Below are 20,194 nucleotides of genomic sequence, written 5' to 3' on the forward strand. Positions count from 1 at the left end.
TTCTGGAGGTCAGAAGTCCAGTCTAGTTCTCAGTGAGCCAATATCAAGGTGTTAGCAGAGCCTAGCTCCTTCCCAAGGCTCTAGAAACTTCTGTGCTCCGTGGGACTGTTGGTAGAATTCAGTCCCCGGAGGTCATGAAGCCAATGCCCTGTTCCTATGCCAGTGGTGCCTACTACAACCTACAATCCAGCCACACGCATGACGATCCTTCTTGTACCTCCCATCTGTCTGGGATCATCACATCTTTGAACATTACATCTCCTTGGCCATCCTTCTGTCCTCCTCTTCCTCCTTTAAGGACTCAGGTGAGTTTGGACCCATACAACTAACTCAAGTTAATCTTTCTATCTGAAAGCTTACCTTTTACCACTTGCTGTAACATAGCCACGTGGTTTCAACCTATGGACACGGGTCTTTCGGGGTTGTTATTGTGCTATCGCAAGCTGGAAGCACAGTATCTGGCAGATAGTAAGTACTTAATAAATAGTAATAATGGCTAGGACATATGCTTATTCTCTGCCAGGGATTGATCTCAGTGCTTTATGAATATTTATGCAGTTTGTCCATATAATCTTCTCAACATGAGGCATAAACTGTCATCATTTCCACTAACAAATGAGGCCCAGAAAGATGGGGTCACTTCACTGAGCTAGTAAAAGGCAGAAGGAAAATGCGAGGCCAGCCCTGGGGCTCTTGAATTGTGCTTTTAACTCAGCTCATTCTACCTCTTCATTTCAATGCTATTATACAAACCAGTAAGCCTTGGCTGAAAGGAAACACCTGTGTTGTGTATGATTCAGCACAGGGGCCAGCAGCGTGTGTGTGTGTGTGTGTGTGTGTGTGTGTGTGTGTATAGATCTCTGCACAGGCTATTGTGTTTTCATCTGCTGTTTGTTCTGCATGATGCTGCCTTGCTTCTGGGGCTGGCACTCCTTTACCGTTCTGGTTGGTTCTCCCCAGAGGACTGGGGAAGAAACCCCTTGCTACAAGACAGCCTTCTATATGGGTAGAAATTAGATGAGGGGTTGTCTGTTTTTAGACTCCACCAACATGAGACTGTCACCATGAGAGTATCAGAGAACAAAACTACCACTGTGCTGATTCTTGAACACCTCCTGGCCCACTGAGATGCTACAGTACTGAGGCTCATGTGGAAGACCTGCTGTGACCTTACGGAATATGAAAAGGAAGTCAGTGGCCACTTGTGTGGACAAGAGAATACCTTTCTTGCTCTTGCACCACTGTGTCCCCCTTCTTCCAGAAAGATAGCGCCCTGGGGGAGGCCCTGGGTTTACAGTCCAGGCTCACCAGACTGCCCACCTGGGCCTGAACCAACTTCTTCATGGGATTCTTTGAAAAATCCGGAGCAGAGGCTGAAAAGAATGAAAGAAGAGAGAGAATGAGAGATCATCGATTTAATGAGCACTGGATCATGTTTTTAACTTCCTGTAAATCTGAAAGGTTGACAGTACAGCCGTGTTTAGATTTAACGTGACAGGCATGATGTTGGCACCAGATTTATTTGATTTATGGTGCACCACTCACGGGGTTTCACTGTTAAAAAAGAAATGTGTGCTATGGTGTTTGGGGCAGGCCCTAAATCTTGAAACAATTACTTTATGTAGGAATTTTTAATGTTGACTGTAAAGGCTTTAAAATAGCTCACTGAACTAAAGGAGATCACTTAGTACAGAAAACTTTTAAAAGCTCATCCCATGAAGACGGGGTTAGGACTTATCTCTGCTGACTTCCAGAGCACAGCACTTGGATAACCATTTGTGCAGAGGCAGTCTTGTGCACTGTACAAGTGCTGGCAGCCTCTCTGTCCTCCGTCCACCAAATGCTAATATCACACAAGGGCCCCATCCCTCCCCCTACTTACAACCACCAATACTATCTCCAGGCATTTCCAAATATACTTTGGAGCAAGACTGTGTTCTGTTGAAAGTCAATGAGCTACCCCATCAGGGCCTTATTGCCCTCTGGCCATAAGGATTGGTCAGTGATAAGCAGATAGATGCATAATGACTCAAATCAGGCTACCTGAGGCCACTGACCTCAGGGCTATGGCTTGAGCTTAAGCTATTAAGAAAGCCATCATTTTTTTTCCCCATGGATTGACTATGATAATAAACTCAATTTCTTGGGAAACTTCACATGGAACCTAATACCCGTGATGATATTTGCACCCTAGATCAAGTTAGGCTGAAATTTGCAGTCTCCATTTAAATTGCATAGACTGATGAACTCCTTCCTTCCTCCCCCTTTCATTCCCTCCCTCTACCTCCCTTCCTTCTTTCCTTGCCTATTTTATGCTATGCCATAACAGGATAAAATGTTGAATTTTCCATCATTTGCAATGTAAGTGTCCTTTGGGAAAACTGTCCTAAACATGATAAAACATATCATTTCTCCTCTTATATCTTGTGCAACAAGAAGAAAAGAATTCATAATTCAGTTAGTGAAACCTTGGCTAATTAAGGCTTCAGTATGTCCAGTATTGGACGAGAATAAAGACAAAAGCAACCCCTTTGCATTCAAATGGTATTGATTCCAATTTCGGTATTTGCTTTGATGGCCCATCAGCAGGAAAGGCCCAGATCACTTTTGCGTTAAGAAGCATTTCTTCACCATAAACCTGGAGCTGGACAGAGATGGGTCAGGCCAACACTTTCTTCCTTCTGTGGATTTACTTCAACTTTTGGTTTCTAATTTTGTCCCTCATCACTACTTTTCCTTAGAAATCATTCAAATGCATGCTTTGGTTAGAAACCCTGAATAATCGTGTTTGACACTCTAAGTGTTACTAGATGCAGGAATCCAATATGTAAAGCACATATTTCAGTTTCTGACAAGAAGGGAGGATTCAAGAACAATGAAGAGCAGAGAAAATTGGTCTTACCGACAACCTTGAGTTCAGCACTGGAATAGACGAGGCCATGTTTGTTTTCTGCGATACACTGGAACATGCCAGAATCAGTCACATTTAAGTTTGATATTGTAAGGGCACCGTTTTCTATCTGTATTCTCTCCTAGACAATAACAAAAATGTCTTGCGCATGAGCAAAATTTTAGAAGAAAAAAATGAGCACTACTCACTACCATTTCAATCAGACACAACATGTCTACCTTTTCCTCAGTGTATTAAGCGGGCTCACCTGAAATTGAACCTTTTCCTTCTTTGAAAGTTGAGAGACACACTGGAAATATGAATAAGCATCATACAGCCCCAAAGTACATTAGTAAAATAAATAATAAAGCCAGAAGTAAAATATGGAAGTCCTTTTATTTTTAACCCATGTTAAAGTTTCAGACATTAAAGGATGTTCCATTGTATCAACTGAAAAGATTTTCACCACAGTTTTTTAAAAACCGTGTGAGTTGGAAAATTATAAATTTATTGTATAAAAAGTGTTCTTGAAAACACACATATTTACCAGGGTTTTTTAAAGAAGTATGGATAATTATGTCTAGAAATGCAAAGGAACATAATTGGCTTAGTTAAAAAAAAAAAAAAAAAAAGAGCCAAGATTACATAGCTAGAGATCGAAGGTGAATCAGAAAATCAGTGCTCGGGTAACAGGGCAACCGAGTAATAGATACAATTATTCTCCAGAGGCCATACAAGTTGAAAAACAGAAAAACTTTCTATATTTGATTAAAGGAAGACCTTCTCTGATTTCAATACCAAAAGCATAGTGTATTATTTTATAGACTAAGTTCACGAAACCACAAATCACCCTTAGCCAATGAAAATATGCAAAGTTGCAAATATCTTCTCATTGGCAGACTGGGTACTTGACTGGGTTATTATTCTCCATTCATTCCACTCCTGAGATACAAAGGAAAAGAGTGAAAACCACCAGTCACTTTTGGTAGTGGGAACTAGAGAAAGCATTCAGGTAACACAGAGCAGGCTGAGGGCAGATTGACAGGCAGGCTGTCTTACCTCAAGAACCAGGGCATCTCCATTCTTCAACCACCGGTAGGAGGGCTTGGGCTTTCCACTTGCCCGACATTCCCAATAAAGACTCTCCTCCACAGCCATTTCCACGTCTTTTATGAGCTGAACCAAATGAGGCTTTGCTGTAAAGCAAACAGCAAATAAAAAATAAAAGCCTTATCCAGGTAAATATAAATGAATATTAGGCTCCAGGTAACAGATTAAAGTGACCAGGAAGACAGAATCATATTTAATACACTAAGTATCTACTGAGTGGACGTATAAAATTTGAAGATGGATGCTGCAATCTTTCATTCCTTAAGCCAAATTCATTAAGCTTCTAATTCAGTTTTCCAAACTCTGCGATCTGTATGATATTCTTCAGGTTTCTATTAATAGAGAATAATGCAGGTACACAAAGTTGATTTTTTTAAGTGTATTTCTGAATCATGAGATCACAAGTAATGACAACTTAATAAGTGATTGACGGTAAAATGCTGGTCTTCATTAGGAACTAAATATTAATTTTCATAGGAAAGAAATTTCTATAACTGAGTAAAACAATTTCCATCAAGTTAGAAATAACTCATAATTAAATACAAACCAGTGAACATCTTAGGAACCTCTGAGTGAATTAAAATGAAACAGCAAAAGATGGATAAATTGGTTTCACTTGAATCATGTGATATTTTTACCGGAAAGAGAAGAAACTGATGCAACTTTAAATTATGTATGCAAATCAGTTGGATCGAGTAGATTAATCATTTCCATTTATGTTTTACAAGGTATTTGGAAATACTTTTTACAGATGAAAGCAATGTGCCACTTGCCATGGAAGCCACTCGATATACACAGTGTATTCCGCCAAGTCTCAGCTTGCAATCTCGATCCCAAACTGGGAGGTGAGATGTCTTACTGGTTTCACTTTGCATTATGCATGCGATGTGTACTGTGGAGTCGTATTTGCATTCCCCATATGGAGGAACAGTTTATCTATTTCTATTTAATTGCGACCATGGGAAGATTTGTCTCTCCATTTCTATCTCATAAAATTGCTTTTTTTGTAAATGAAATTGAAATGAAACTAGGGCTATTTAGCTTTTACTAAAAATGTACTGCCCTAAGTTTTTCCTTGTTTATTTTTTGTTGTTTTGTTTTTGTTTTTTATCTGTTTTATATAAAACTACTTGCCCAATATGAAGTATAGTTCAGTCCAAAATCACTGCTCTCCACTTTATATTACAACACGTTTTCCTTTTTCAGGAATTACCATGCTGAAATGGAATGAGATCTCAAATAAACTCAGGGGTAAGATTTTGACGGAGATTTGAGTTTCCAGCAAAAATTTCCAAGCAATGTCCATATTAGTATTCTTCTTCTCCAAATGGGAGGATCATTTGCTGGACCAAGCCAACCGTAGGATTATAACTGTCACATTAATCACAGTTTCCTCCTTTATCCATCACATGAGATCCAAATATTTTATCAGACCACGTTTTACATGAAATATTAGAACAGACAGAGAACTACATGGCATTTATTGAATGCACAATCTTAGTCTTCTAAAATGGAAACTTCCATGAAACTCTCTCTGTCTTTAATTTCTGATTTATTTCTTAGGTACATATCACATTATCTATAAAACAGACTAAAGCAAGAGTCTACCTTCTTTATAAAGTACAGCAGATGCTATTGGTTTTCTATTGTGCATTATTTTCTTCTTTTTCTTATTTCTAAAATAACCTCGTGTTTTCATTCTCTCTCTGCTTCACCTTTCCCATAAACCCCAAGGAAACTCCACCTTTCACTGTGTTCCAGAAGGAGGATCTTACATCGTCTAATTCAGTTTCCCTTACAGTGATTGTTTTATGGGTAAACATGCAGCCAAAGGGATCTGAGGAGCAGGTGGCTAGACACCTCATCCCTCCCGCCACTGGTCTGCTCCTCACTGTTGGTGGCCATTTTGGATTATAGCAGATGCCAACTTGTGGAAAAAGGAAAAGGACAAATGAGGAAAGAGAAGTAAAAATAAGAGACTGAGCCACAGTCTGATGACAAATTCCTGTTTCCCGTCATCTGAGACATATAGTGCTTTATGATTGAGGCAGGGATTCTGCTACAGAGGGGTAAAGACACTGCTGAAACACGAAGACAGCTGGACTTTGCTGTGCACTCTCTCCACGGTCACTTCTTTTCCTGGGAGGGAGCAAAAAAAGACACTAGCCTACGTAGGAACAAAGGTGACTTCCTTTGTGGGGGCTTTTGAGCTGTACAGCCATGTAAGTTAAGTGCTCATCTTCTCCTTACCACCTCCACCATTTCCACATTGTCCCACCAACTGAGACCTGGACACCTGAGATGCTTCCCTCCATACCCAACTCCTTGTGTCAAAGAAGAGACACTCACAAGACAGAAGGACTTGCGCTACTAGTTCAGGTCTGAGTTTCATCTCTGACAGATCATAAAAGCTCAAGGCAACATAACAAGTATGGATCTCGTCAGAGCTGTTGCTTTCACAGACTTCAGATTTTTGATGGGGACCTGAGAAGCCCTACCATTTCAGTAACTGTCTGTGTACCCCGCTCGTCCCTGTAACATCCCCGCGTGCTAACCAGGTGGGCACTGCACACTGCTTCAGTTCTCAGTTTCCAAAACAAATAGACCATAATGCAATTTACCTTTCACAAAATTGGTGAATGCGCACTAGTTTTTACAATGTCTCTAATGATTAAATTGCAAATTCGTATTCAATGAGCTTACATTTATACGTATTTTACAGATGCAATTTGTAAAATCATGTATTTATACTTTCTAAATCATATTTTCATCAAAACCAAGGGGCTTGTATTTTTTTTTAAACAAAAGGAAATTGGAAATGAATTTTGAAAAGAAAAAGACAATCTAATTTTCCTCCAAAGAGACTCCAAATAAGGGTAACATTATTATTCTTTCCTTATCCAAATTGAACAGTACATCAAATAAATGTGATTACAAATTAAAGGCAGCAAATAGAGTACAAATACATTATTGTACAGGACCAAATAATACTGATAAACTCAACAAGATTCTGAGTTTATTTGGATTCTCTGATACAGTAATTGTAATTCTTCCCAGTAGGCAATTTTTTCTGCTTAGAAAAAGACAAGAAAGAAAGATATAAAACCTCCTTTCATAGAGAAGAGAGCAGACAGAAAGGAGATCTCTCTCTAATGTATTAAGGGTATGAAAGGTCATTCTTAAAAAAGTATAAAATACTTCATTACCATATGAATTATTTTAAAATGCAAAGGGAATAAATATCCAACCTATTGCATATTTTTATTTCTTTTTAATTCTTTCCTGCCATGACAGATGTCCATCCTCACTGAGCAGAATAAGAAAGAATAAAATGCAGAACAAGTTAAAAATGGAGATTCTGCTACAATCTCCCCACAATTTGCAAATCCAATTTGCCCAAGCCAGGGATGCTCACCATAGTAGGTGAGACGCCCTCTGGCCACATTCTTTCCTCGTGAATTCTCAGCGATGCATTCATAGGAGCCTGCATCTTCCTGCTGGAAGGTAGGGATTTCAAGCAAACCATTGAACTTCCTCAATTTGATTTTGCTGGGGAAAGGCATCCCATCACTTCTTCTCCAGTTAATCTGGGGTACAGGGCTAAGAAGAAAATCATCAATTGGTTTCCTATTGTCTGGAAGCCTTTTGGACTTGAAAAAAGAAAGCTTTGGTTAAGATAGATCCAAAGTGGTGGGTTTCAAATGTATAACATTCCAGTTTTCACTTACACACATGAGGCCAAAAGATTTAACCCTTGAAGTTGATATTTTAACAAAAATAAACTGCATTTTTCTTGACTAAATTCATGATTTACAGGAAAAAACAAAAAATGAAGCCTAAAATATATAATACAACAAATGGACACGAGAAAGAACACCATTTTAGTTCATGAAATTAGGCAGACATGGTAATTTTCCTCCAAATTATCTTGAAAATTTCAAATTACATTATATATGTATACTATATATGCATATTTTTTCCTGCATTATTTCCTTCCTTCTAAATGTAAGTAAATTTTAGAAGTAAAGGGGAGCCTGTCACAATCCACCCCAATCTCCTACAGCAACCCAGTGGCACAGAAGGAACATAACAAAACTTACTTTCCAAGGGCAAAACATTCCAATTTCACAGTTGAACCTTTAGCTGCCGGGAGAGTTTCTGGAAACTGAACTTCAATTTTGGGCTCGTATTCACCCATCACACCTGTGAATCCAGAATATTAAGTTGATAGTGCTGCCTTTGAAATTGCCTTGTTTTCTTAAATAAAACTTTATTTTGCTCCATGGGGAACTGGCTTTTTGCGGTGATTTAAGTTACTCACTGGTGCTAACCTGGCTCAAACATGCAACATTAATAAGCACTTAAGAACTTGGAATTCTCAGATTCATAAGTATTTACAAGTTGTCTCATTACAGGGAACACTGTGCATTTTATACTGTAGAAAATGGGAGGCTTCTGTCACTCTGTATTCAATGTGGACATTTGTAGTCAAACTGAAATAAACAATGAATGCATTGAGACTTCCTGAAACTTCCTAAGGAACAAAAATTATAGTGGAAAATTTACTTCATGGTACCCCAGTAGCATAGACACCAACCATAAACTTATTAAATGGCTCCCTGGAGTCAAGAACTAGTGACTTAATAAACAGGAGAGGTCAAACTCAATTTTAAGGGCCTGGAAGGTGTTTCCATACTGTGTGTTCTGGCATTGTGCCCTATTAGATGTGACTTAGTTAAAATGGGTCCCTAGCTAAGGGGCAGCAAATCTGCTCCCACTGCTGCTCACAGACTCTTAAAACAGCAGCCATGGAGGTGTTGATGAAGCAGATTTTTAATTTTGTTTTTCAGTGACGCCTTTTAATCTCTAACAAAATACTCAGCGTTTTAGGAACCTCCAGCAGGCAAGTCAGAGCAGGTGACTTCCTGGGCTTGATGGGAACAAAACCTGGGTCCCAGCTCTGGGTCCTCAGGCCTGCTTCAATGCTCCCCTGCTGCCATCTTGAAATTCTTCATGATCTTTAAATGAGGAACCCCTGTTCCATTTGGCAGTGGTCTATGAAAGCTATGGAGGAGGTCCTGAGTAAGGATTATGTAAAGGACCTAGGGTTTATGTAATTATTTCTGTCACCTACTCATCAATAATCTTTGCCCCTTCTGAGTGATAATTTTTCCAGATATAGTTCTCACTTTTCCTAGCTTGCTTCTGCCTGTAGTCAGGACCCTATTTGCAGTCAGAGGACACTGAAACATTTCCTACCATCAGAGCGCAGCATCAGAGGAGTCGGGGAGCCCAGCACTCTGGCATGTGTCACCATATTTGTCACTACGCAGGTGTAATTCCCCACATCAGATGGCTCCACCTTGGCAATGTAGAGGTGCCCTGTCTCTTGAGAGACAAATCTCCGACTATCTTCTTCAACAAATGATGGATATTCATTGAAGATCCAAGCATAGGATAGTTCTAACAAAAGTTGGGGAGAGAGAAATAAATTCCATGATTAAAGTCAGTTTCTCACAGGAGACCTGAAATATACACAATTACCTTCCTTCAAAGGCATGCTGGGTGGTTTTGCTGTGGTTCCAGAAGAGAAAGAGATGAAATGATTCTGCATTCCTTCTCTGCTATGATGGAAACAATTGATCAGCATCCTCTGGGAGCCATGATATTGCTCTCAGCACCACCTCTACTCCACAGGCCTCCTAACCAGCCTCTGGCCTAGGTCTTCCTCCCTTTTAGCCTGTACTTCTGTACTGTGCATTCTATGCTATTTCAAAATTACCAACAGAATCAAGGCAATTCTGACATCAATCTTTGCACAACTTTCTATCTTCTTGGGAATAATGCATAAGTGCTTAACCTCAGTAGGAGTCCCTTCAGGGCCAAGTCCTTGCTCAAAGCCTCTCAAATCCTCTCTTTTTGTTTCCTTCACTTTCAACATTGTTATTGTTTGGATGTGCAGTGCCCTCCCAAAGCTCCTAACTTAATGCAGAAATATTCAGAGGTAAAATGACTAGATTGTCAGAACTGCAACCTTAACCATCCATCTTACTTTTGATGGACTGACTGGGTGGTCACTAGGCAGGTGGGGCAGGGCTAGAGGAGGTGAGTCGCTGGGGGTATGCTGTGGAAGAGTATATCTTCTTTGCAGTAGCTTCCCCCTGCCTTCTCTCAGCTTCCTGGCTACCATGAAAGAAGAAGTACCTCTCCACCAAGTTCTGCCCATCTCAGGCTCAGAGCAGCCTCTAGAACTGTGAGTCAAAATTAACTTTCCCTCCTCTAAGTTGTTCTTGTCAGATATTTTGATCACAGAGACAGACACCTGATTAACAAACACCAAACCACATTCTGCTGACTTCCACAGGGTCTGCAAAAATTTCTCTCCAACATCAGGAATCAACTCCTCAAGGAAGATTTCCTTAAAGGTCCTTATCTCAGTTGGGCTCCTACATAGGGCAACCCAAGGTATCTTTCAGGGAATGCATTTATCACCGGAGAAGTCATGATCTATTTACTTATCTGTCTTCCTATCATGTGATAAACAAGTAATGCTAATTTTACTCCAACTGTTCCTCTTTCTCCTCAAATTAGGAGTGGAAGTCAGTCATCAGGCTTCATTTCCAAGTTTTTGAAGCATCCAAAGGCATTTAATAAGTCCTTGATCAACACTTGTTAATTAAGGATGAATTCATGCTACTGACTATGCAAGTAAAGTCTGCTATGAGTGTTTCCATGAACTTCAGGGCCTATGAAAAGCAACTTTATGCTGAAGAGCTCTTGTTCTCTGCAATAACAGGTGCTAAATAATACCATGCTGCTTGGTTCTAGTTGGCTGAGATCGTTCAGATGCCAGTGGGTATTGAAGCACAGTAGCTGTGGATGGCTCCTGGACTCCTACTTCTCTGCTCAATTTTTTTTTTTTTTTTTTTTTACAGTTGTATTGACCTTACCGTATTGGTTAAATAATGTAATGTTTTCTTGAAATAACTTTTGGAAAATAGGTACAAATAAAAATAACTAATAAGTGACAAGTTCAAAGGCATTTAATGTATCATTTCAATGGTTACAGATCTTTGAATGTGGTAGGGTTAGGGACAGGAAACCATTATACAGATCAGACTGGGCCAATGTGTGCGATTTGGAGGAGAACTAGAATAAGTTGAAGCGGAGTGACAGGTGACAGTCTTGCATGAATAAAGAACAAACCTGGAAGGACAAGAGAACTCTCAGCAAAAAAGGAATAAAAGCACTGCAGGTACAGCCTAGGGCATGTGAAAGGCCAAAATGGAGAAAGCTTGCCAAGAACTTGGAAATGAAGACTGACGACTGACTTCCACTCCCAAGGCAAACATAAATGCTCAGTGTCTCCCAAGATCAGCCAATGAGCCGCGAAAGGAACGCTCAGAAATCTAGTTTTAAGGTTGAACTGATTTTTCAGTCATGTTAGTAAAGCATGTTTCATGAAGGTCTAATGAGTCAGGCACTAGGTTGTGAAATATGAAGTTGTCTACTGAGTTGTATGAAAATAAAATGTGTCGCGAGTCTCCACCCAGCAGTTACTCTCATGCCTAAACTGATTCCTATTTAACCACCGTTACAACAGTACTGAATGAACTATAAAGACAAATAATGCTGATAGAGTGGGCTGAATTTATTCTGTAACTGTTAAAACTAGCAGCTATTGTTATCTATAGCCCTCTGGGGTCTTTTTGCTGCTCTCAGTATCCAGACCTATGTAACATCCCCAATGCCCACAGCCTCACCATGCTTGAAGGGAGGCAAAGGAATGTGCTCTTCTTTCCAAAGTGTTCTGTATGTGAAATCAATATGGCCGCCCTCTCTCTTTCCTGAGACAGCCAGAAACTTCTACGGCTCCCCAACATGCAACACTTTTACTGGGCATTTGGATTAAGAAGTCAACTTATTAAACTAATTTATATTAAAATGAGAACAGATGATGGAGAGAACTCACAATCTGCATCAGAAAACCTACAGTCTGGTAAATGCATACAAGAGAACATCAGAGAGCAACGAGAATACAGGGACAATAGCTTTGTGCAACAAATAACCCAAATGTAATTTTAACTGAAAATATTCAACATAAAACAATATATGTAAGACTATATTTATAGGCTTTCTTTTAATTCTAAAATTAATATTGGTAATATTTAAATGTTGTTAAAGTGTTCTATTATTATAGAGATTATGATGGTTTTGTCTATATGACATAGGAATTGTTGTTAGGAAAAATAAAATGAAGAAATCACATTAAAATCATTTTGAGTTGTTCCCTAAGTGTGCATAAATACATAAATATGGAAAAAATCCAGGAGATGACTCTGGCAGACAGAGGTGTTCCACTCAGGTGTCATTTTAGGAGAACCCACCACATAGAACACAGTTGACCCCAGCCTTTGCCTGCAGTCCTGTATGGGGTGGCCACGCCCCCCAGGGTAGCGCAGAGCTTTCTGACCGGCACAGGATTTCTCCAACTGGCAGCTGTGGCTCGAGCACCCCATCATCACGGCCTTGGTGTTCTCGGAGCTGGGCAGCAGTCTTTCTTCCTGTAAGGCTTTCCTCCTCTTTCTTTGTACACAGATATGGGAACCCAGCATCTGTGAACTCAGCCTGTTTCTGTGCTGTCCCCCTCACCCTTCATAGGTACTTCTCCAGTATCTTATTTTTTTTTCTTCAAGTCTGATCCTTTAACTGCATTATGACTTCTGCTTTTAGGGAACCGAGGAGATAAAGGTTGCTGAAATTGAGTCACAGACTCTTCTGTATTTGGAATGTCCCTCCCTTTGGATCTGCAGGAAACGTCCATCTGCAATGACTTCCTTTCCTAGGGATCACTTTCTCTCTTCACTTTCACCAAATTGATCACCTGTGCGCACCCCAGGCTCTCCAAATATGCACAGCCTGACCTGACTGACAGATAGATCCTGCCCTCCAGTCAAGGGAGGGTCATGGGCATCCCAGTCCACAGTAGCATCCACTGACCCTGTCCGGATGCCCCACCACAGGAAGAACAAAACAATTCTCCATTTATGGGGCCCTCACCTCTGTGGTGAGGCCCCAAACCTCCCACATAACTTGAAAGAGCTGCTGAATAATAAAATGGTCTTCCTCTGTAACAGCCTCAGAAAACCAAGGCAGTAAAGATCCTCAGCTGGGATGAAGAAAAACTAACGTGATTTTCAGGAAAGATCAGGAGAAGAAACAGCAGAAACAGGAAGAGGAGAGGAGCACTGGGGCTAGAAGCGGTCATGCTGAAATTCGAATCTGAGACGGAGGCAGGAAAGCAGAAGTAAATGCCCTTGGAGTGCTGGGAACAATGAGGTAAACGTTTGAGAGAGAGTTTGGGCCTAATGCTGGTGTGGCAAACACAGTATCTGCCCCAGAAGTCCACATTCTATCCCTGAAACCTGGGAACCTGTAACCTGGCACGGCAAGAGGGACATTGCAAATGGAATTAAAATAAGGAGGTTGAGATGGGAAGATTGTCTTGGACTTCATTGGAAGGTCAAATGTGATACTAAGGGTCCTTAAAGAGAAAGGCAGGGTATTTAAGGCCAAAGGAAAAAGGATATACAGAAAGAAGTAGGCAAGGGAGTCAGAGAGGCATCTCACGTGTTGTGACCTGGGATTGAAGACAATGGGAAAAGCCATGAGTGAAAAACTGAAAGTGGCCTATGGAGGCCAGAAAAGACCAGGGTCTAAATCTCCAAAAGGAGAGTGGCCCTGCCACCTCCGGACACCTCGATGTTAGTGCCATTCACCCCTGTTGGACCTCTGTTCTCCAAAACTGTAACACAATAAATGTGAGTTTTTATAAGTGACTAAGTTTACAGTAATTGGTTACAGTAATGACAGGAAACTAACATAAATGATACCAGCTAATAACAATTGAGAATTTATAATGTGCGACATACCACGCTAAATGCTCTAGATAAAAGTTACAAAGGAAAACAAATGAGCAGAGACAAAAAATTGGAGGAAGCCTGTATTGGGAAAGCCCAACCCAGAAGCAGGCAAGATCAATGTAATGCAGGGAGGGAGTATCGGAGTATTTAAAAAGAGGCAGATAGATCTCAAACTACAGCAGCTCAAACCAAATGAATTAGTGATTATTTTTTTTACAGAACTTCAGACCCTTAAAGACTCATGGAAGAGAATCAAATCTGCATTTAATATGGTTTTGTGTCATGAGAGGTCTGCAGAAATTTGTAGCACCTACTTTTGTTTATAGACTTTCTCTTTGAGATGGAATGAAACATAACTTTTATGTCTTAGATCTGCACTAACTTTTCATTTATTGCCTGCATGACAATGTTAAAATATATAGGGCCTCACTCTAAAAGCAGTTGAGAACTGTGTGATTTATTGCATTCTGAATAAAGAAAAAAGTATCTGTTATAATACTATCAGAGTTTACTTATCATAAAAATCTGCATTTGCAATAAATGTTAATTGTATACTGCAATGGAAAATATATATCACTTCAGCATTCTTTGGAGGTTTTTCAGGATCATTTTATGTACTATGATAAATAAAAAGCTGTAATAAAAATGGTAATTTTATATACTCAAATGAGCTAGACTTTAGGAACCTTTCACAACCTCTTGAGTAAATCGTAAGCACATTATGCCAAAACAACATGGCCAGTGGGCTCTCTATTAACAATGCTATGTGAATATTAGGAATATGAAATATTTTTTATTAGCTAAGAGGATTTACTGATCAAAGTCATAAATTAGGAAAATGAAGTACTGACAATCTACTTTGTAAAAGTAATATGTGATGAATGATTTCAGTTCTCTGGCCACACTCCTACCCAGGTCACTCAAATATAAAACCAGTCAGTTTAACATGAAATATGTCACTCTAGTGTTTACCTGCAGAAATATTAATACACATGCTGCTGGCACTTAAGGGTTTATTTCTAGTTCCATTACAAAATTCCATTATGAGGGAGATTTAATCCTTTGCCCAGGCATTTTCTAGAAGAAATTCTGTCAAACAAAATTGCAGTTTGGCAAAATTGTAAAAGTCACTTGGGCCATCTTCTGTGGTGCCAACTGGGAAGTCTGACCTACTTTAAAACAAGACATGTTTAAAAGTGTGTACAAGTCTGCCTGATGTCAAGATTCTTGTCACTCACATAGCTGGGAAGAGAATTCTGCTCCAGTGCTTACAGATGACACTTCCTGGGCAGAAGGTCTATTGCAGTACATATTCAACAAGCTAAAACACCATGATGGAAAATGGGAGATGACTGAAGGTTTGAAGGACAAATGGCCAGTGGTCAGGAAGACGTCTATACTGAAGGGTGAAATGTAGCTGGCCTGCTAACATGCCAGGGGGTCCTTTCAAAACCTGTTTCATAAATGGTTACTTTGGAGGCAAGATGACCATAGAGAATGGGTTGCTAGTTCAGACTATAAACATCTACCAAATCCATTCTGATCTGGACTGCCTCTAAGTCAGACTTGTGTGGGTGCTAAGATAAAGAGAACCATGAAAGGAACCGGATTTCCTTTCTTCCTTCTTCCTCACGGCTGGTGTGCACTGGTATGGCCAGGGGTCAAGACTAGACTCTTGCCTCCTTTGTAAACAAAGCATTTTGAAGCAAACTCACATGTGTTCAGTCACTCTGGTCTGCCTGTGGCTCCTTGCATGCTGTGACTGCAGAATTGAGCAGCTGCGGCGCGGACGACATGGTGGGTAAAGCTTTCAATATTTATCTGACCTTTCAAGAACTTTTCTGACCCCACTCCAGGTCAGTGTTATCTAAAGACCAAGTTAAGAGCCTGGCAATGTCCTTGCTATCCTCCGTTACCATACCAGCTCTTTTTGTTGGCGATCATGTTGTCCTGACTCCCTCAGGGAGCTCCTGCGGGTCCCCTGACATGGGAGTACTCCACAACTCCAGTCTCTGTCTCTTGTTTTAGTGACAGCCTTACTGAGCACATGTGGGCCATTCCACAGGGTCACAGACCCGTCCAGTAGAGGATGCAGTATTCTGACACACTCTGTTACCACCATTTTTAGTCCCACCCTTGTCTTTTAGGATTGTAGTGTTTTCTGTGGGTGCCAGCCTCATCCACCCTCCTCTGACTCTTCAAAGCACCGCCATCCCTTGTCTTTCTTTCAAATGCTTCCTGCAGGAGGCTTTGCTCTTAACAAGTGACTCCATCACTTTCCTGGTCCCATAAGGATCTAGCAGCATCTTTGGGATGATCAAGTGAAGCTCTTTCCTCCATATTTGTTAGTGTGGAATCACAGAGAGCACATCTATAACCATTTTATGTATTTGTGTGCATACATGAATTCTTTTTCTCATAAAGGATTTATTTATTTTAAATTAACTTTCCTTTTCTAATCACCAGGTCAAGTTATATGGGTAGGATTGAGCCTACCCTTCCCTCTTTCTCCAAGGAGATCTCAAGATGAGGTGTTGGAAGTTTGGGCCATACTCAGTGACTCTCAAAGCATGATGTTCAACAACGGCTTGAAATAAATGAGGAAGACAAGCAAAACCACTGCAAGGCATTTAGTTCCTTCCACAAGCTGCCAAAGAAATACAGCAATTGCTAAAGAAGAGACTTTAATTGTTCATAGAGAAAAATGAGAGCTGACCAGATCGACACAGAGTTACTGTGATGCTTTATGAAGACCTGGCAATTCCCTCAGGTCACAGACCCAGCAATTACTGTAATCCCCAGCCTATACATAGATGGACTTTGTGTAGAGGGAGGGGACTTCAGAAGAGAACCCCAAATGATAATAGTGGCATTTAACATAGAACACACTTTGTATTTTTTTCTATGCTTCCTCACCTTTGTTATAAAAACGCACCTTTTCCAAAGAATTCAGATTCAGTGAAAAATGGGTTAAAGCAATCTGAGAGAGCTCCAAACCAACACAATGCAGGAGACTAGACATTTTGTTGCCAATAGCTGCCTGAACACTCAAATGAAGCATTCTGCGGTGGCACATGGTGCACCTGGCATGCACCATCTGACATGCATGTTGGTATGCACATCTCACATATTCACTAGAGCGCTGTATGGCTGGCACCTATACTTTCTTCTGTACTTATAGTGAACAATGGATGACTTTTTATAACTTCAGTGACAGTACATAACATTTTCATTTTAAGTAGAGTCCAGGAGAAAGTAAAGAATCTTACAGCTCATGGGAGTGCTAATTGGAGCCAATTATAATTTGATTGACCCGCCTTGCTATTAAAATGATATGCAAAATTTACACTGCCCTTGCAAAATGGAAATTTTCTTCAGAACAAGCTAACGAGAGGAAGCCCACCCTTTAATGAATCCAGAGGTGGTACTTTTGGGCTATAATTCCCACATCAACCCTCACAAGCTAATTCTGGAGAGGGGCTGTAGAGGGCTGCAAATGATACAAAAGAACCCTGTAGATGGGGAAAATGTGCAATAAAATAACTGAAGTAATTAAGGACTAGGGAATAAAGGAACAGCATCACAATAACTGTCCATTCCTCATTAGGTCTCATTTTCTTTTATGAAAATTTAAACTCTTTTTAAGAAATGTCATGGGGCTGAACTGTTCTCTTGCTGTGTGGCTGATTTTTTAGAGGCAGAATAAAATGTCCATTTTCAGCGGTAAATAGAAATGAGGTCATTAGCAGAAGATGAAGTCACCCTGCCACATTGTCTTCTTACCAGGGATAATAAATGACCCCTTAGGACGTTGGAGAAATTTATGCTTTATTCCTGTCTTGCTTACACCCATGTATACACCCACATGGAGCACTGGCCCTCGGTATCAGTTGCACATCAAACCTTTCATCAAAGCAAATTTAGCACCATTTTAAAAGGAAGCTCCATCTTTCTGATCTAAATTTTCCAAATGACTAGATAAATAAAAGGTGATGGTTTCATTGTCAATTACACTATGGAAACAGTGCAAAAGCACCTGACTTTTAAGAAATAGTGGCTATTTAATATTTGATTAGAAAAGGGCAAGCAATTAAGCCTGAATATCTGAAATAAACATGGGAATGAGGAAAAGTGATACCCAAATAAATCAATAATCAAAAGTAATTCCTGTGTGTCCTCCTACTTAGGAGGGCTCTGTCAATGCTAATTTCTTTGGACTCAAAGGATAGGCTGGAGATTTCACACAGCATCAAGTTCAAGTCAGATACAGAAGGCACTTAACAGGCTCTGAGGAAAGTGGTAGAAAACAGAGTTGGAAAATCAGCATTTGTGCTACCTCAAGGTCTCTGCTTCTTATGCAAAGTAATAAATATGTACTCTTACACACGCATTGGTTCGCTGCCCCCACAGTTTCTAGGTCTCCACTGTCTCGGCTATGCAGAGACATAAGGAAAGATCTATATCTATCTCACCATTGCACTGTAGAAATTCCTTGCAAAGTCTGGGAAACAAATGACAGCAGCACTTTCTGCAGTTTTAATAATTCAGCCCTAAGAAAAGGCTGTTGGTGTTAAACAGGATATGTGTGCATGTGTGTGACCACTCAATTTCAAATTTCTCAGAAATGTCTTATTTGTGTTGTGTTTGAACCTTATGGGAACTTTTCAGCTCTTTAATTTTAATTGACAATAACTATATATTTTTAAATGAGATATGACATGATTTTCCATAGAGGTATATAATGTGAAATGGTTAAATCAAGCTGATTACCGTATCTATTAGATCACTATCATACTTATCATAATTTATAAGTATCATAGTTATCATTAGTAAAAGTACCATATACTAAATATTTCATGGTGAGAACATTTAAAATCTACTCTTTGGGCAACTCTGAATTGTAAGATACCTTATTTTTAACAATGCAATAGATCTCAAAATCATAATCCTCTAATGGAATGAAACTTCTCTCCCTTCGACCAATCTGCCCATTCCCTTGTTTCACACGTGGTAACCCACCATTCTACTCTCTGCTCCTATAATTTCTATTTTTTAGATTCTACATATTACTGAGATCATGCAGACTTTGTCTGTCTGTGCATGGTTTATTTCACTTAGCATAAGGTCCTCCAGTTCCGAACATTCAGTTGCAAATGACAGAATTCACTTCTTCTTAAAGACAGAATGTTATTCCTTTGTGTATACATACCACATTTTCTGGTCCCTCTACCAGTTGAAGGGTGGATTCCATATCCTGGTCCTTGTGAAAGATGCTGCCATGGACATGGGAAGGTACCTCTGTCTCCAGAAATGGTCTCATTCTCATCTTTGATTGCAACTATTTACCACACTGACCAACCAGCATATTGATCAAATCTTCATACTGCTATTACTTTACATTAGATGCCTTTTTATTAATCTCTCCCTCTTTATTATACACCATAATCAATGTAAAGAATATTTTCTGGACAACGAAAGATTCATGACTAAAGGAATGAATCTTTGTAGCATACTCACAACTTCTATTTTCTTTTTGGGAAAAAAAGAAAAATGAAAGAAATTAATTCAATTAGTAAATACAAATGTTGCTATAGTTCAGGGACAACTGTAAATAGAACCATCATACTTAATTAAATATTTGGATTGGTTTAAAAGAGTATTCTCCTTTATAACCACTGAGAGCTACTTTATAACAATTGAGAGTAACCCAGTCTCTCTTCCACTATTTGCATTGATCAGGAACAAGGAACAGTTAGATGAAACTTAGCTAGAAAATAATATGTTTCTTTTATTCTATCTACACCTTTTACTTATGAGCCTCTTGAAAATGATGGCTGTTTATATCACATGAGATTCTTTAATGTTTTTCTGATCTAAAATTGATTTCTACTAGTAGTTGTCTACTCTTGAAGTTAAAAGGGCTTTCCTTATCTCTTATTTATCAAAATTCCCCCTTATAGTTTACTAATATGTCATTTTCAGTAACAGACCAATATGCTGTGTTAGCCAATAAAGGCATATAAGTAAGAATGGGTGGCATTTGGAGGTGGGCTGTGACCAGGCAACATTGTAACTACATGGTTCTGTATAAGGCAACATTGTAACCATGGGATTCTCTAATGCTGGGTCCTGCATTGCACAAATCTCAGGCGACTGTTTCTGGCTAATGGATTAGTGACCTTTCTACTCAATTCTCAAGGAGAAAACTATTCTGATTCATGCTCTAATGCAAAAAAAAAAAAAAAAAAAAAAAAAAAAAAAAAAAAAAAAA

The 20,194-nt window shown here is 39.6% G+C and overlaps 1 protein-coding gene and 1 long non-coding RNA gene across 7 annotated transcripts in view; one reads left to right on the forward strand and one right to left on the reverse strand.

Annotated features, from left to right (window-relative positions):
• Cntn3 (contactin 3) overlaps positions 1 to 20,194 on the reverse strand; it is a 260,616-nt gene that overhangs the window by 80,823 nt on the left and 159,599 nt on the right. For 4 of the 6 annotated variants that reach the window (XM_048787016.1, XM_048787015.1, XM_048787013.1 and 1 more), the window contains 6 exons: positions 9,260 to 9,463; positions 8,101 to 8,203; positions 7,416 to 7,600; positions 3,950 to 4,086; positions 2,903 to 3,032; positions 1,223 to 1,373 (listed from right to left, as the gene is read on the reverse strand). In XM_048787016.1, coding sequence (XP_048642973.1) covers positions 1,223 to 1,373; positions 2,903 to 3,032; positions 3,950 to 4,086; positions 7,416 to 7,600; positions 8,101 to 8,203; positions 9,260 to 9,463 — 910 coding nt within the window. Of the gene's footprint in view, positions 1 to 1,222; positions 1,374 to 2,902; positions 3,033 to 3,949; positions 4,087 to 7,415; positions 7,601 to 8,100; positions 8,204 to 9,259; positions 9,464 to 20,194 lie in introns of those variants that run through there. The other 2 variants (XM_048787014.1, XM_048787018.1) reach the window with 2 other exon arrangements.
• LOC125611738 lies at positions 35 to 18,078 on the forward strand. The gene is made up of 2 exons (XR_007341978.1): positions 35 to 305; positions 16,390 to 18,078. It is a non-coding gene; the product is annotated as an uncharacterized LOC125611738 (long non-coding RNA).

Source organism: Marmota marmota, unplaced genomic scaffold, assembly GCF_001458135.2.
Source record: "Marmota marmota marmota unplaced genomic scaffold, marMar, whole genome shotgun sequence".
Taxonomy (NCBI): domain Eukaryota; kingdom Metazoa; phylum Chordata; class Mammalia; order Rodentia; family Sciuridae; genus Marmota; species Marmota marmota.